This window comes from Aricia agestis, chromosome 11, assembly GCF_905147365.1.
Source record: "Aricia agestis chromosome 11, ilAriAges1.1, whole genome shotgun sequence".
Taxonomy (NCBI): Eukaryota; Metazoa; Arthropoda; class Insecta; order Lepidoptera; family Lycaenidae; genus Aricia; species Aricia agestis.
Window position 1 is genome coordinate 11529284 of NC_056416.1, and position 18315 is coordinate 11547598.

General features: G+C 37.2%; 1 protein-coding gene across 1 annotated transcript; it reads right to left on the reverse strand.

The window, feature by feature from the left end:
- Positions 1-610: 610 nt before the first annotated feature.
- Positions 611-18081, reverse strand: LOC121731878. The gene is made up of 9 exons (XM_042121553.1): positions 17917-18081; positions 17017-17257; positions 15447-15732; positions 14163-15367; positions 8160-8184; positions 3585-3750; positions 3059-3329; positions 1978-2272; positions 611-1803 (listed from the first exon to the last, which is right to left on the reverse strand). Exons 1-9 carry the CDS (start codon positions 18038-18040, stop codon positions 613-615), a joined length of 3804 nt encoding a protein of 1267 aa, XP_041977487.1. The 5' UTR covers positions 18041-18081; the 3' UTR covers positions 611-612.
- Positions 18082-18315: the final 234 nt, after the last annotated feature.

Genomic DNA, 18315 nt, shown 5'->3' on the forward strand with positions numbered 1-18315 from the left:
AAAAAACCAATCACAAAGAGATTACTTTTTTAAATACAATGTCGTAAACACAACCCTAACCCTTTTGAAATAAAGAAGAATTTAAATTTAGCAATACCGGCTCTGACTACCGAGTTCAGTTATTCAACGCTAGATGGCGCTTGACAGCTAAATATGATAAGACTTGAATTTGTACGCAATTTTACACCTTACGTCAACTAACGTAAGGTTTAAATCCCTACTCACGAATTTCCTTTTGCGTGCGAGTTAAGTTATGTCCAGCTGGACATAACTATGGCACGCGGGCCACGCCCATATGCCCTTTCCTGTAGTGTTATATATTCCGTGTACTCGCACGTCTGTCACCCCTTGATCAGACGGGTCGATCAATATTTAAGGCTAAACCGCACTAGGCGACACTACGCTGCATTGGAGCGACGCGACGCTTTACATTCTGTGAAGAGAACTCTGAACTGAAGTTTCGTGTGGCTTTGCTGTGCTGCTAGATATTGCAGTTTAACACAAACGAAGAATTTTAGGCCGTGATCTGTCGCATCTCTTCGCTGCAGCGTAGTAAGCCTTAGTTTTGTCTCTCTGTTAGGGTTATTAAAACAAAACTTTACTTGATTGCGGTCATCTATTTGGTTTGTGACAATGCGATAGTTTCGTACAGATACAATACTCCTTGTTGCTGCGTGTAGCCGTACAAGTACTTCTGGTGTTGTAAGCGGTAATCGTGTAGGTGGGTTGGAGTATGGTTAAGGTGCCGTTGTCTTCGACGACAGTAGTTTCGAAGCCAACATCGCCTATCATATTCACAGCCAACACATAATAGGTCTTATTGTTGTCGTCATACGTGTGAACTCTGTGCACATGCTTCAGCTTAAGTTTTTCGCATTTGGTACATTTTACAGTCTTTACTAACTGAGACCGATTACCCAAGTGCTCTGCGACCATTGCTACGCTACGTTTAACGGTATCCTTACTTTGGTCGGCTTTCGTCATGTGATGGCAACTACACCATTTGTCACTCACCCCGGCGTCGATGCATTTTCTATACGGCGATATTACTTTAGTTATGCTTCTGCATAGGGGACAGGCTTTCAATGTTTTAAACGACGCAGAATCATTCGTTATTCTGTGTATTTCCCACATGGTGAGGTGTATATCGAAAGGCGTCACCAACCGGAACTGATTGGTCTGCAAATTCTCGTACTTCTCGCGATGCAATCGTCTGAATGGCTCGGGTACCCATAAAAATAGCATCGGCAACCTTTCATCGTAGTAAGATTGGTACTGTACTCTCACTTCTCCGCTCCTTATACCGTGGTCGCTCAGAAAAAGTATGAACGTGTCCTCCAACGCGCCGGTTCCGTTTAGGCTTTTGAAGAAATCTATCAAGTCCTCCTCTAGAAATTTCGGATTGTTGTTGCTGTTGTGACTGTAGGAGTTGAGCCAGAAGAATCCGAAGTAGCTCCCGTTTCTATAGGTGCTGCTTAAGTCCAGAGCGTAGTTCAGTACGTGCTTAACGGATGTCAGTTTGTGTGTGCACTCCGTATTTCCTGTCGTAGTTTCTCCGTTAAGAAACAGCGGCCGCATGTAGTGGTCGGTGGGCTTGTTTTTGAAACCGTCGTATCTCGAGAATGTGTCGGGTAGGCGGATAAAGTCTTCGCCGTACGCAGTTTTGTACCCCAGCTGTTGTAATTCAGACCATAAGAGAAACTTGTTGCACCCGTCCATCCCCATGTAGCAAGTCCTTTGGAATGTCTGGTCAGTCATACCCGTCAGAAGCGACGCGATGTTTGGAAAGGTGTTGTAGCCGATCTGAAAAGATTGTTTTATGAATTAAGTGTTTTTTGTTTTGGTTATTATTTCAAGAAATAGTCCGGAATCCGGAGTGTGGAAGAAATATATTTTTCTTCAGGATTTTTCCCTTCTACCTAGGCATAAGACCACTGCCCAAACCAAAAAAGAAAATAATAAAAAAGCCTTGATTACCTTTTGATATCCCCTATAATCGAGCCACTTCTGTTCATTAAAATATCGTACAGTTTTCGGCATATTGCTGTACATTCTAGCTCTAGACATAGAGTCCATTCCTACTATCAGAATATTCCATCGTTTGTTATGCGTTTCTCTTTTCTCTTCTTCTTTGTCCTTTTTTACGAGCATGTATGAGTCCTCGTAAATTTTTATACTCTTTTTCCCGACAGTTTGGACACACGTGACCGTTATTATTTCTTCCTGTAATGACGATTTCGTTCCATTGTTAAAATATTGACAAGTTGTGTATCTGTAAGTGCAGGCACATTTCTCATCAACCAAATAAATATTGGATTGCATTTACAAAGCGATTAGCGACATTATGGCTATGGCAGCCAACACACGTTTTCCGTATTCGAATTTCGAATTCGTTTTCTGTATTCGGAAACCCGAATGCATGCAATCAGTAGAAAATACATTGACTGACGCACACGTTCGCTTTTTTCCAAACGGGACGAATTCCGCACGTGCGTTTTGAGTACAAGACAGCGCGTTCGCGAGTCAACTAACGTTTGCGCTAATCTTACGGAATTCCAAAACAAAATTCCATATCAGGAAATCGAATACTGAAAACGTATACGTGTATGCGGCCAGCCTAAGTTACGATTCATGTAACACGGTTTCCGAGTGTCATTGACTCAAAAGCGTCGTTGATTAATTATTAAAGCGCTCCCTAGACGGTAATTCAGCATGACATACATGCTGAATTAGGTACCGTCTAGGGAGCGCTTTAATAATTAATCAACGACGGAAACGAGGGAAACGATCATTCGTGCATGTCATGCACATAATATAGCAGGACGAAAAATTAAACAACTTATCAATTAATGTACAGCACGTAGTTTGCATGTCATTCACATCAATCAATACAATAAACGATCATGCGTGCATGATAGCAGTACGTAACGCATGTAATACTGAATTATCGTCTAGGGAGTGCATAACATAATATTGGAATTTAGCGCTGTAGAATTGTCGAAAATCCCCAAAATGCGGGCAGTAATCAATATAGAGTTCTACTATTCTCAGTTCTCACCTTACTTTCCTGTAGTCGTTTTCCCCATTTTTACTTCTATATGGGTGTCCAAATGCATAGCAACATTTGTGTGGTGACTTATTTTTATGTTTGTATGTATTTAGTACTTTTTCGTCAATTCGAAATTGTATGGTGTCATCAAATATCTTTTTGATAAACACTGCTCTATGCCCGCAGTTTTTATGTTTGTTTTTCGCCTCTGGGATGCTTATGGTTTTCATGTAGTTGGGTATTTGGCACCCTGGGGTGTTGATTAAATAGTAGTCATTATCTGAAATAGCAAATAAATCAAATATCATAATTGCAAAATAGGCATGGTAGTAATTATGCTTTTATGGCCTGAAATTCTGTTGGAATAGACCTTGATTCTTCATGGTGTTAGAACTCTACTCTCCGACTCTTCGATGACAAAATGGTCAGATAGAATGTTTACTAACTATGACGTCATTTTAGGGGTCTCAAACTTGGAATGAATTAAATATTCTCTCTTCTTCACACCTTAACTTTAAAAAAACTTTATATTTACCACTGTCATTATAATATAAATGCTGGTAGGTCACAGGAGCTTCTGTAGTGTTCCCGAACAGTCTATTAGTGTTGTTGTAGTAGTACATGGTTATGACTACCCATGGCACTACCAACAATAGAATCTTTGCCGACTTGCCTTTTGTCAGCTCCTTCGGTAACATGTCCTGAAAATGATCAACAGGTAAGAAATAAATCGGTTGCATAATGCATTACAAATGACATCAATCACTTAATTGACATTTTAGTATCTGTAGTTTAGGCGCTACTATGGATTAAGTAACATGCTATAAATTGCCCGCACGTCCGTGTGCCTCTGTCGCTCGCTATTTGTTATTTGTTTCTACATTGTTTTGAAAGTCTACTTTTCAACAGAACTTGTACGTTCCTCTGGCACTTGGCAGAGTAGTCGGAATGATAGATGAATAAGCTAGTATCGGTCACGAATATTCCTTAATTTTTTTAAAGGAAGTCTGGGAAATGAGCAACCGAATCGACTGATAACACCAGTAATCGCGGGTTTACTAATTTTGATAATTTCGCACACAGTTTATTCGCTGTAAGTTTTCAGAGACTAAAAATAATAAAAAAATTAAGTAGCGTCACATTGATATTTTCACTCCGACTTACTGTGAATGGACTATTGTACTATCAGAGAAGTTGATTCCTAGGCAGATGGGAGACCTACGTAGGTCGCGTTATGTCAAACCCACTAAAACCACCTGCGGTTTGCCTTCAGCCGTATACGGAGGGATGTCCTGGATCTGTCTAACACAGGACTCCCTCCACGACCGGCTGGTCTACCTCAAAAGGGACCGGACTTCCACCAAAGTAAGGGAATGCTCCGGCAAACTGAAGCGTTCCCCTCGGCGCCGGGACTAGTTAAGCCGGGCAGGTTCCGTCTTTGCCCCGGAACCTAACCTTTTTTTTTTTTTTGATGCGCAGGGGAAACCCATCATGGGTCCCCCGGGTCGGGTATGTGCCTCAGATAAGCTGAAGCACCCCGGGGGTATGTGAGACTCTTACTCACTAAAACCACCTGCGGTTGCCTTCAGCCGTATACGGAGGGATATCCTGGATCTGTCTAACACAGGACTCCCTCCACGACCGACCGGTCTACCTCAGGGACCGGACTTCCACCAAGTTAGGGAACGCTTAGGCAAACTAAAGCGTTCCCCTCGGCGCCGGGACTAGCTAAGCCGGGCAGGTTCCCATCCTTGCCCGGAGCCCCGGATTAGACGGAAGTGTGGAGGTTCGCGTAACGACGCCTTCGCACTCCCGTCCTACGCCGGCGTTATGTCAAACCCAACACAATCACAATTAACATGGAATTGACATGATCCGACCAAATGACGTAGGGTCTGTCAACTGCCTAGGAATCAATTTCCTCGATGGTACATAAGTACACCGTATCTTTACAAAACAAATGAGTAATGTTCCATTCAATTTGCTTTGTTTTTCACACACATCCACACATGACATTGTCTGTCATGATAACTTCATACATTCCATTGCTGTTTGCAATGAATTTGTAAACAGTTTTGATTCAAATCGTGTTTCAAGTCGAGCGTGACTGTGGCATCCTTGTGAATCTTTTCGTAACATTTGAAGTACTAATAACAGTTGTTAGATTGCATCTTGATTTTAACTATTGAAAAGTTGCTCAATAAGATGGACAAGCATCTGAGGTTCAGGGCATATTAGATTTTGTGTACAAGCCAATAAGATTTATTATGCTATGGATCTTATGACTGCAGTGTTCTCTACGTCATCAAATTAACATTGATGTTCAAATTCACTTTCACGTGTAGTAGTGACGAAAGCAGGCCTCAGCATGCCTCACCAATCACTATCATAGAAGGGGTTCAGCTTTACGGTAAAATAAGTCAAAAAGACTAATGCCTGTTTTCACCAACGGTCTCCTAACGCTAAGTGTTCCCTAGCGATCTTTGCGGGTCAAATATCTCTTAAAACAAACACATTTAAAAAAAAAAGTTATGTTTTGCAAAAGTTCTTACGCCCTAAGGCGAACGTGACACACAAAAATTCGTGAAATCTTGAAGGATAATATGTACCCTTAATGGCCGCTAGGGGACCACTTAGCGTTAGGACTTAGCAGGCGGTTGGTAAAAACAGGCATAAGCAATCTTTCAGTTTGTCCCTTAAATCTATCAGGGTTTCTATTCTTCCGAGTGCTCTACTGTGGTCTGTGGCTAGCTTAAGTGTGCTAAGAAAAGCCTATATAATATACTTATTTAAGAAACGAGTTTTGGGATTTGGATCGTCGTTCACAATATTAAGAGGATACACCAGGGGCTAGAGAAATGAAAAAAAAGTACGTGTAATATCTATAGCTGTCTCCCTTACCTCAAGCCTATATCGCAGAACGCGATAGAGACAACTGCAGAAAATCCAGAAAATCAACGATTCGTTGTCCCCTGATTCCTTCTCCAAAACTTAACCGATTTAAGTACTTTTTTCATTAAAGATTATAAAAAGGCTTGAGCTGTGTTCCTATGTTTTGCTTTTTTTGTATAATCTAGCCAAATCTGTTTTTTGCGGAAAATCTGGCCATTTTTTTGGGTTTTTGAACGTTCATATCTTATTTAATAATTAAATTATGAAAAAAAAGAAAACATAGGGACATTGTATTAGTGGCCGTAGATATTCAGGAAAAAATTATAACTCTACTAGCATTATCCAGGGAGGAAACAGGGGACAACGTTTGTGTGGAAAGCGGTGTGGACTCCTCTTAAAAAAAATGTATACAGACTGTAGGTAATGAAATTATCCCTATAATAATAGCCTTACGCCGCCTCTGAAGTTTTTCATAATATTATTGCAATAGGCCTCTTGCCCTTAGGGACATCCTAGACGTAATAGAGTATGTGGGTATCGTGTTCATTCATGTTGGAACTTGAAGGTCGGATCAGGTTGCCAAGTCGCGGAAAACTGGTGTTTTTCCAAACCTTATTGTCATAAAAATAAGGTCGAAGGTACAACATTAATTTGATACTAATTAATTAGATAAAAGTGCTAAAACGCCCAGACAGTCTGTTGGGGATTGGTCACTATTAGTTCACAACGAAATTTTATGGTGTTTAGTAGAAAATTGAAATCTAGGAGCCGTACATACACAAAACTATCATGTTCATCGCCACGCCCCTTTGTTTTCGTAAAATTGGTATAAGTGCTCCCAAAATAATTATTTTGTGTTATAGTAATAAAGTAAGTATTAATATTTCGCATTACCCGTAGGTACTACCCGCATAGAGATGGCTGGTATAAATAGTCAGTACTTAAGATGCGACCCGGTCTCAAGACGCGATTCGGCTCTGTGATTGGTCCAAATTTTGACAGCCAACCAATCACAGAGCCTGAACCGTGTCTTGAGACCGAGATGCATCTTGAGTATTGACTATTTATACCAGCCTTAGATTGTAGAGTTCTACTTTATAGTTATTTTCGTATCGAAGCCAAAAAATGAATGTTCAATACTATTAGATGTTCTCAGGGACTCTATAATCTATATTCTTCCTTGTGATCTGTATAAGGGCGTGTTCAGACGTGCGCGTGTTCTGCTGCTGTAGCGTTTGGGAAAACCCGCGTATTTAGCGCGTGCCGTCTGAACGCGTCCTTGTATAGTACATAATATATTTATTTGCCGCTCATATTAGTATATTAAGAGCCTGTTTCACCACTTCCTGATAAGTGCCGAATAGGCTATTCACCACTTAACTTTACACATAAAGTATGGAGAATCTGTCAAAAAAGTTATGAATAGTATAAATAAAATCATAGCTGGTCGCTGTTAAGTATTTGTGTATTAACTATTAACCCACAAAAAATTGTTCGAGTTAAGAATTCAGTCTTGTTCTAAATTATCTAAAGAACATGACATGCATTCATAAGTCAATACGTAATTTTTTGTAGGAACTGGGATGATAATCAGCGGCGCGGCGTCCAGCTTAAAATAAGCACAGTACAGTGAAAAATTGTTATCCAACTACGTAAGTTGGATAACAATTTTTGTGTTATCTCTGTGGTTATCTCTATCAAACTCAGCGGCAAGGGCAAAATAATTTGCATTGCATTAAAATTTATAATTAATAACAATATGTATTAATTATAAATTTTATGACACAACAGACGTTGTTTTATCTTTTTTTGCACAAAAATCTCAGATCTATCTTCCTAGATGTTATTATTATTATACCCTTGCAAGTTACAGCCCGTGTCTACAATACGCTCTTGTATAGAATTCATAGGTCGATCCAAGTATTAAAACAGAGCAGATTATTCAAGACGAACATTGTTTTTAATATTTAAATAGAATGCATCTAGTTTATCTCTGAGAAAATGTACTAATGTAGGTAATTAGAATTAGAGGGTTTTATCAAAAAGTTATGGGTAGAGAATACGTTTCGCTTAAAATTAAATTTAAAATAACTTCCTACTTACTGCTTATTTCAGTTTTACAAAACTATTTTATATTCATTCTAGAAATGTTACTCATGGTCATGAACCAAACAAAAATAATTTATGACATTAATTAAATCACTTTTACTTACTTTACCGATTTTTTGCAAAATATGCATTTATGTAAAGATTCAAAAATACATTTTCACTCCAACACCTTGGCACAAACTGAAAATGGGAAACGAAATACGTCCAACGAACATGAGTGATATTGGCCGACTGAAAAAATAGTTAGGTCAAAGCGATATGGCTATCGCCGTTCCTGTAACCTAAAATCCTTCAGATATCGGTCATAACTATTATTTTTATTATAACACCTATATATTCTAATTATTATAACTTAGAAAAAAGTGTACAAGGCTAACCTTGGCCTTGTATACTTTACTAGACGTTCCGCGCGGCTTCGCCCGCGAAAATTAGATATTTCACAGACAAATTAGTCCACAAAAAATAGCCTATTATCCTTTACGTGGTCTACTTCTTATCTGTGCCAAATAACAGAAAAATTGCTCCAGTAGTTCGTAAGATAAGCCCTTTCAAATAATTTCCCCCGTTGTTTCCACATTTTCCTCCATTTCTTCGCTCCTATTAGTCTTATCGTGATAAAATATAGCCTATATCCTTCCTCCATAAATGGGCTATCTAACACTGAAATAATTTCTGAATAAAACTGAAAATCGGACCAGTAGTTCCAGAGATTAGCGCGTTCAAATAAGCCCTTTCAAATAGTTTCCCCCCGTTTTTTCCACATTTTCCTCTATTTCTTCGCTCGTATTAGTCATAGCGTAATAAAAATATATAGCCAATAGCCTTCCTAAATAAATGGGCTATCTAACACTGAAATAATTTTTCCGAATTCCGAAAGCGGAAGAGTTTGTTTGTTTGTTTCTTTGTTTGAACGCGCTAACCTCGAGAACTACTGGTCCGATTTGAAAAATTATTTCAGTGTTAGATAGCCCATTTATTTAGGAAGGCCTCCTCCAACATAATTCATAATTGGACTTGTTGAAAAAGGCTTGCTGAAAAAGGTTGAAACGAAATCTATACTAATATTATAAAGATAATATTAGTATAGATTTCGTTTCAACCTTTTTCAGCAAGCCTTTTTCAACATGTCCAATTATGAATTATGTTGGAGGACATTTCTGGGTTTTACTAATATTTCATTACTTTAAAAGTTTCTACAGTAGGAACTGACTGAACTGTAGAGCAATAGTCTCTACCATAGTAAACCTAAAAGGCGTTTGGCAGTTCTCAGACTTCTCAGACTAGAATATATAAATAATTTCATACATACTAACTATACAACATAATATTTTTATAACTCACCTTATATCGTTCGGGCCGAATATGATCTTCCTTACCTAAGTAACTTGCTGACCAGCCAGAGTTTTCATAACAACTAACAATAACTTTTTGTTTAAATTCTAATTGTCTATAATGCGTAAATCGTGCGTTAGGTACCTTATGCCTCATGGGTTTCCCGACGGACACGTTCTTATTTTTGATTGACAAGATAATTAACCCTGTACGATGATTATGGTACCGAATTAATATCAGCTTCTGCTGTTCTTTAACCCTTAATTCGACCCTAAATATCGGGCTATACGTTTACTTTAAAAAATTCTAGCTCGTAAATTATTCCATATTTTAATGAGGTTTCTGTTTTGTACTATTAAAAAACTCTTCTAGTTTTTATAAAAAAATACTATTTTATGTGTTTCAAAGAAAAATAATATAAAAAATCGAAAAGTGTAAACCAAAGTCGATGGTTTGAAGGATACGTTTTTAAATAATATTATTTAAGATATTTATAATAGTCTAAGTTACACTTTAGCAATAATTGTCAACTATCTGAATCATGCGACTGAATAATAATTTGGACAAATCTGCTTTCATAAAATACCTATAATTATGCCTAAACTATACGTTTAGCCGATTATACATTGCCGATTTCTCTGAAATCACACTACGAAATTCTATGTATAGCGGGTTTCACTTCGTCGAATTAAAGGTGAAGTCGGTACTATCATCCTGGACCTTTTGTCAACTGCTGCAGCTAGAGCTGTTGGACTTATTGGACTTATACTTCGTCCATGGTCTTCATTATACTTAATATTTCGACATTTGGTCCCAGATTTGATCATTTCTATGGGAAAATTGTTCGGCCTCTTTAGTCTTAGCTTACTTTTGTACTGGTCTATGAAAAATATTTTGGTTATTCTAGGAATTTTACATTTCTACCCACTCTAAGCTCTTAAAAAAGCTTTCTTTTCCTCATTGAGTGAGATGTAGCTTACTGATTTTTTTTCTGATATTCTTAATTTTGTAAAAATTGGTAAATTATTACTTTGAGGCGTTTATTTTTAGTTGTCGGTGTTTTTTTACAAAAAATACGTGAAAGGAGTTTTAGAGGCCCAAAAGTATAGCTGGAAATGATAATTGACCTTTTTTACCAGTAAAATTTAATTAATTGACCTTTACTGTCAACTGTGTGTAGATAAAAACCCTCACCAACCACCTAGACTAAATCACTTTTAGTAGGCACTTAGATGGCTACTAAATTGGTTTTTGATATAATATTACCTTTTCCAATGTTTATCCTGTGGTTCTCTAGGTATATGACTCTATTATAGTTCATGAAACATTGTGTTAGAGCTTTCAAAGTTTCTGTCATTACTGCGCTTTTACCAACCAGCCATAAGCAAGTTATATAGCTGTATTTTATTGAAATTTCAATTTTTTTACAGATCAGGACCTTAAAAGCGTCATCTAAGTGCTTTCTGAAATCAGCCAGTTGATAAATACTTTTACTCGAAGCTTCAGAAGCTTTCATCTGTAAATTCTCTTAGTAGTCAAATTTTGATTCATTTTAAAATCCATAAAGAAAACCTCGTAGAAAATTACGTTTGAAATTAAGTCTATAATGTAGCTACTACTCTCTGCGGACATTTAACACCCTAAAAAAGGACACTTATAATTATCTTTTGCAGAAACTTATAACTATCCTATGTTTCATCCCCAATAAATGTCACTGCTTAAGCAAATCGATATAACAAGCTAAAGAAATAGCTATTATTTGTCCTAACTTAGCCTTAAAACCAATTAATTCTTTTTAAATTATTTTATTAAAAAAAAAAAATGCAATGTGCTCTGAATCAGAGTTGCATAGCGGGCTATACGTATATACTATATATTGGAAGGGTGTTTTGTAGGAAGGCAGGCAGTGTATAATATACTATATCATTTTCTCGAAAATTGTCAAATAGGGATTTTTTTAAATATTTTTCTGTACATATTTAGACACTAAAGGAAAGGTATATGAACAAAAAAAATTAAAAATCGCGAAAAAAAATTCCGTCAAATTAAGGGTTAACTTTGATTATGCATCTAACCTCCTTTTCATATTTGAAAATGTGTAAATTAATTTGTGTGGCTAGCTGCTACTAGCTGCAATCTCCTTCTTCTGTATCTAACTGTTATGTACTATTGAAGGAGTTTAATTCATAGGCAGATGGTGGACGTACGTAATTTAGTCACTTTATGTCAAACCTAGTCGACAAATTACAGCTCATTGAACTGACATAAGCTGAGATAATGACGTAGGTCCGCCATCTGCCTATATATTCTTATATATAAAACTAGCTGTTGCCCGCGACTTCGTCCGCGTGGAGTTTATAGCTGTTGTTCCCATACATCGATTGAGTCGTTTACGCGCAAATTTGGGAACCACACATTTTTCCGGGACAAAAAACACTCCTTGTCCCAGATTCCAATTAGTATCTCCAATATCCATGCCAAATTTCATCAAAATAGGTTAAATAGTTTAGGCGAGAATCATAAAAGTACTTTATTGTGCGGGAACCGTATACTTTCCGGGATAAAAAGTATCCCTTGCCCTTTCCCGAGACTGAAAGTATTGCCATACCGAATTTCATCAAAATAGATTGAATAGTTTACGCGCAAATCATAAAAGTATATTGTGCAGTAACCATAAATTTTTCCGGGACAAAATGTATCCTATGTTCTTTTTTGGGACTCAAAGTATCTTTATACCAAATTTCAGCAAAATGGGTCCAGCCGTTTACGCGTGATGTCGTGACCACGCGTAATAATATAACGTTCCGCGCAGCTTCGCCCGCGTAAATTAGATATTTCACAGACAAATTAGTTCACAAAAAATAGCCTATGACCTTCACGTGGTCTACTTCTTATCTGTGCCAAAAAACAGAAAAATTGCTCCAGTAGTTCGTGAGATAAGCCCTTTCAAATAATTTCCCCCATTTTTTCCACATTTTACACTATTTCTTCGCTCCCATTATCGTGTTAGCGTAATAAAATATAGCCTATAGCCTTTCTAGATAAATGGTCTATCTAACACTGAAAGAGTTTTGCAAATCGGACCAGTAGTTCCTGAGATTAGCGCGTTCAAATAAGCCCTTTCAAACAATTTCCCCCATTTTTTCCACATTGTCCTCTATTTCTTAGCTCCTATTAGTCTTAGCGAGATAAAATATAGCTTATAGCCTTTCTCGATAAATGGGCTATCTAACACTGAAATAATTTTTCAAATCGGACCAGTAGTTCCTGAGATTAGCGCGTTCAAATGAGCCTTTTCATATAATTTCCCCTGTTTTTTCCACATTTTCCTCTATTTATTCGCTACTATTAGTCTTAGCGTAATAAAATATAGCCTATAGCCTACCTCTATCAATGGGCTATCTAACAATAAAATAATTTTTCAAATCGGACCAGTAGTTCCTAAGATTAGCGCGTTCAAATAAGCCCTTTCATACAATTTTCCCCGTTTTTTCCACATTTTCCGCTATTATTCGCTCCTATTAGTCTTAGCGTGATAAAATGTAGCCTATAGCCTTCCTCAATCAATGGGCTATCCAACAGTAAAATAATTTTTCAAATCGGACCAGTAGTTCCTGAGATTAGCGCGTTCAAACAAACAAACAAACTCTGCAGAATTATAATATTAGTATAGATATTTATTATAGGGTAGGGGATTGAACTCACACACTCGGCGAAACACAGCGCTAGCGCTGTTTCACGCCGGTTTTCTGTGAAAACGTGGTATTTCTCCGGTCGAGCCGGCCCATTCGTGCCGAAGCATGGCTCTCCCACGCATACACGTACATTAGCTAATTTTAAACTTTAATGAAAATACATTTCAAAGCAGCAATTTAAAACGGCTCGATTTCGATGGAGTAGACGCGATTAAAGTAATAAGTAATTAAAACAGATAAATTGTCATCACATTTAATAGAGTATCCTATAACATTAATTAGGCATTAAATAGACATAATTCCATTGAGCTGTACCTACCTAACGTAGGTACCGATTACATAAAAATTTAGTAAAGTCTATCACAGTTAAAATAATTGGCTGGGGCTTAGATAACATACCGAATAAGGTTGTAACAGTATTTTAAGGACTTACTAGTAACTTTGATGCAATAATAATAATTAATGGTTACCATGTTTGCATGCAAAGGTAAACGATAAGTGTGAGTGATGTGATAGAGGGAGAAATTAATCTAATTAAGAAAGGACGTATAGTCTGTCAAGAAAGTCATGACAGGCGGGAAATTATTTAAATGAAAAAAAAATACATAACTTTATTAATTCGAGATAAAAATGTGCAAGGTGACAGTATTTAAAATGTAATAAGCGTTCTCTGTGAAAATACAAATAAAAAAATACATATTTTAAGCGTGATTACGTTTAGAAATTTTTTCCCGCCTATCATGACTGTCTTGACGCACTCGGCACTATACAAATAGCCTTGGCAGTGACGTTGCAATTTTCCGGGAGCTAAGATATCTCCTTGTTTGAATCTCAATTAAAAAAAGAGCAGTTGTAATACCACAACAAAATAAAAATAAGTTCCATTGGCAACCCTATAACACACATAATAACCAGGCGTGGACCCAGCTTTACACTATATTTTATTGGGAAGTAATATGTGCAGTACCTATGTCCCAATAAAAGACATAGCTATTACTAATTACCTTTATTATTTTAAATTTATTAGCTACTTAGGGGGAGGGGGGTCATGTTCCCTGTTAATGGGCATACGTATAACATATTACATTCTATTACAATTCAGACGCTTTTGGCACATACAAAATTGACGATCTTTCGCGTCGATGGTACAATTTCCAAAATCCAACGAGGGCGTTTGAAAAATCTCAGCTCTAACAAATTGCAGCTGAGTATCTTTTTCACAAACGATTGCGTCGTACCACAACCCTTCCGTCGTAGTAAAGGACATGATGTGGTAGACGTAACCCTTCTCCCTATTGATCATGTAGTAAAGGGATGCAACGTCCTTGATGACGAGAGGGTAGCATCTCGTGCAGCTCACTGTTCTGGTGCTTCGTACTCGTTTCTCCAAATGCTCCTGGACCAACCGGACGCTTTTTATCGTTAGCGCATTGGACGGCAACATCTTTTCCATCGTATACAATCTATTGCAGCTGCACCATACGAAGTCTATGCCGACTTTCTCGCAGGTGCGCTCACCGCTGACTTCGTCCAGGAGACTTTGGTGACTCTCGGTGATTTTGACGCTACCTCGAGCGTCCTTCTTGCACCTGGCTATTTCGCTTATATCGTACAGAGTGTCGTAGAGATCGAACAGTGTTATCAACCTGAATTGATTGACTTTTAAGGTCATCGGCTTTCTAGGGAATTTTCGTCTAAACTCCTCCGGCAGATACATGAAGAAAGCCGGCGCCTGATTATCGTAGAACCCTTCAATCGACAGAGGCCGCTTCTTGTGTTGGGGTCCGTGGTCGCTGACGAGCATCACGAAAGTGTTTTTCAATATCCCGGTGTAGGTGAGACGAGTAAAAAAGTCTTCTAGCATCTTATCAGCATTCTCGCGGTAGTTGTCCACGTATTTGCTAAAAGTGTTCATCCAGAAGAAACCGAAGAATGGTGTTTGTCTATAAGCTAGAGCGAAGTCGTAGGCGTAGTCCAACAGCTGTTGGGCGGAGGGTTTTTTTCCTGTGCAAACCAGTTTTTTCTCGTTGACTTCCCTTTCCTTGCTTTGGAAAAGTGGATGTATGTAGTGGTACGTGGAGGAGTCCTTGTAATAATACTGCTTGTTAATACTGTCTGGATGATTGACGTAGTCCTCTCCAAATGCCGTCACGTATTCTAAATCCTCGAATGTCTTCCAAATGGGATCATGGCATAACTCGGTCGCAAACGCGCACTTCTCTGTTCCCATGTAAACATCGTGACCTATAAATGCGGTCATTAGATTGGCGATTTTATTTGTGTCGCTGAGCTGAAAAGAAAAACGAAGGTAGAAATATTATGAAGAAACATAACATTTAAAAAAATGGGTGGAAAAACCTAGACGATACCTTGTGATATCCACGGAAAGCGAGCCAATCATTGTCTTTGAAGAAGTTGACCGTCCTCGGCATGGTCTGTGAAAATCTCGATAAAGACATTGAATTTACGCCAACAATGAGAACATTGAATTTATTAGAGCAGGCTGACGTGCCATAATACCCTGTATTCCTGACAAAAGCGTATACGTCCTCATATATAGTTCTTTCCTCGTCACTATCCATGGTCTCGAAGCATTTGACGCCAACAAAATCGTATTCCAAGCGAATCATGAATCCATCTCTGATATCTTGGCAACTAGAATTATTAGAAAAGAAGAAGATGCAATTAACATTTTGCATCGTATGTAAAAAAATCCTAACAAATGCCTTTATTATGCGTAAAAATTTTATGGATCAGTTAAATAAAGGCTTATAATTAACTGATCACCAGAAAAAATTACATTCCACAGACAAAAATAGTAAACGATCACCAAAATACAGACCACCATTTTAATGTAAAATGATAACCAAAGATTTAACATCTTAAAACCAAAAATAGTAAATGATCGCCAAAATAAGTAAATGCTCACCAACATTATACTAATTACTATCATTTTAAAGTAAAATGATCACCAAAATTAGTAAATGATCACCAACATTATACTAGCATTTTAATGCAAAATGACTCCAAATAAATCATTGTTACTTAAACCAAAAGTATTAAACGATCACCAACATTATACGTTAGTATTTTAATGTAAAATTATAACTAAATATATTTTTATTTAGCAAATATCCTAGTAAAGAGAAGAAGACATATAGACGGAGAGACAGACATCGAAGTCTTAGTAAAAGAGTCCCGTTTGTTTTCCGTATCCAAAGGATTTTGGATACGGAACACTAAAAGTGGAAATCTATTACTGAGACTTCTATGTCTGTCCGTCTGTCCGTCCGTCTGTCTATCTCTAGGGCCTAGGCTGTATTGTATCTCAAGAACCACTCCAGCTAGACTTCTAAAAAAAATTTTACAGATTGTGTATATCTGTTGCAAGTACTAAAACAAAATAAAATTATTATTTAATGGGGGCTCCCATACAAAAACACAATTTTAGGTCTAATTTTGTTTTATAAGTTATAACGGTACGGAACCCTCCATGTCCGACTCACACTTGGCCGACTATTTTGTTAATAATATGCTTGTTACATGTTTTGTCAATCGTAGTGATTTATTTGGACAAAAATATCGCATTGATTTGCTCACAAGGATTTGGTGATCATTTACTATATTTGGTGATCATTTACTATATTTAGTGATCATTTACTATATTTGGTGATCATTTACTATATTTGGTGGTCATTTACTATACTTGGAGATCATTTACTTTATTTGGTGATCATTTACTATATTTGGTGTTCGATTACAATTTAAAGTGTTGTCATGATTAAAATAGCTGGTAGTATTGCAATTTTAGACTTTATTTTTTTGGTGTTAATTATCTTTTTTTGGTAAACAAGTTTAGGGTATCAGTGCATTTTTTGGTGGTCATTATATTTGTTCCCTTAAATAAAATAACTTACTGACAAAATGTGTTGTACTTACTCAGTTTCCTTAGTTTCGTTTTTGTCTGATGTGAATTGGTAATAGCAGCAGTGGAACTCCGAGTCCTTAGCTATGATTTTAATGAAAGCCTTATCTGGTATGGACACTTGAATGAAATCGCTGTCAAATCTCTTCAGGAACACCATTCTCTCGCCACAAGTTGCGTTATCGATGTTCTTAGTTTCGTTGTACTGTTCTAAGATCATTGGGATCTTGCAGCTCGGAGTGTTGATTAAAAAAGCTAGAAACAGACATTTTCGGTTAGGCATGATGCCTCATACAGAGCTATGTATATCGCTTTTTGGATGACGTATTAATTTTGCAATTTTATACTTCAACAATAAAACATTATGTCGTCAAAATAACGATATTAACTATGTTTTATCATAGCGCTGCACAACGGAAGAAGATAAATTCAAATAGAGCGGTACAATTGAATAACCCACCAAGCTGATAATAATGATAATGTTGCTGAATCTTATGAAGCAATAAAATATGGAGCTTGTGTGTAAATCTAGTATAACATTTCGTCTAGGAATTGAGTAAGAGACCCTTTATAGTTATACTGTATAGTTAAAATCTCAGAACAGGAAAATAAGGTTAAAATCCATTTTTCTTAAGGTCTTTCTTAAGGTACGGTAAATCTATGTATTATCAAATATCAGAGAAATTTATTCAGGCACATGACGGAACTACGTAATGTGGTCGGGTTAATTCAAAACGTAGGTACGTATATCGGACGTCTGCCTACGATTTTTTTTCTTTTATAGTACTTTCTTGGAGTCTGTCTCCCAAATTATTGCCTTGTCAATATTGGCTTGTTTTGATGTTGATAAGTAGGTTATCAGCAAATAATTAACCACTAGCTACTCCTGTTGATTTGATTTTGGTCAAACTTACTCGGCCTATTTTCTTCAAATTCCAAGGAGAGATCGTCCAACGGCTCGGATTGTTCCTTATAAATCAGTTTTACACCAGGTACGTGCATCATCGGTCTGTTGATAGGTGGCCTGACATCTGTCATCGGTCCTGTATTCACCAACAAAGAATAATGCACCAACGCCACGATGATGAATAAAATGAGCAGCAGGATATTATACTTCAGTGGGATTATCTGTCGCTGTACCCTGTTAGCGATAGAAATAAATTTTACTAAACTTAACTAAAAACCTTTATTAGGGCCGAATAGTAAAAACTAACATAGGTTACTTGACCTACATTCTATTTCATTGAACAAATGCATATTTCTAGTAGAACTTGGCTTAGGAAACCGTATTTCACCCTTATCATCAAATAATA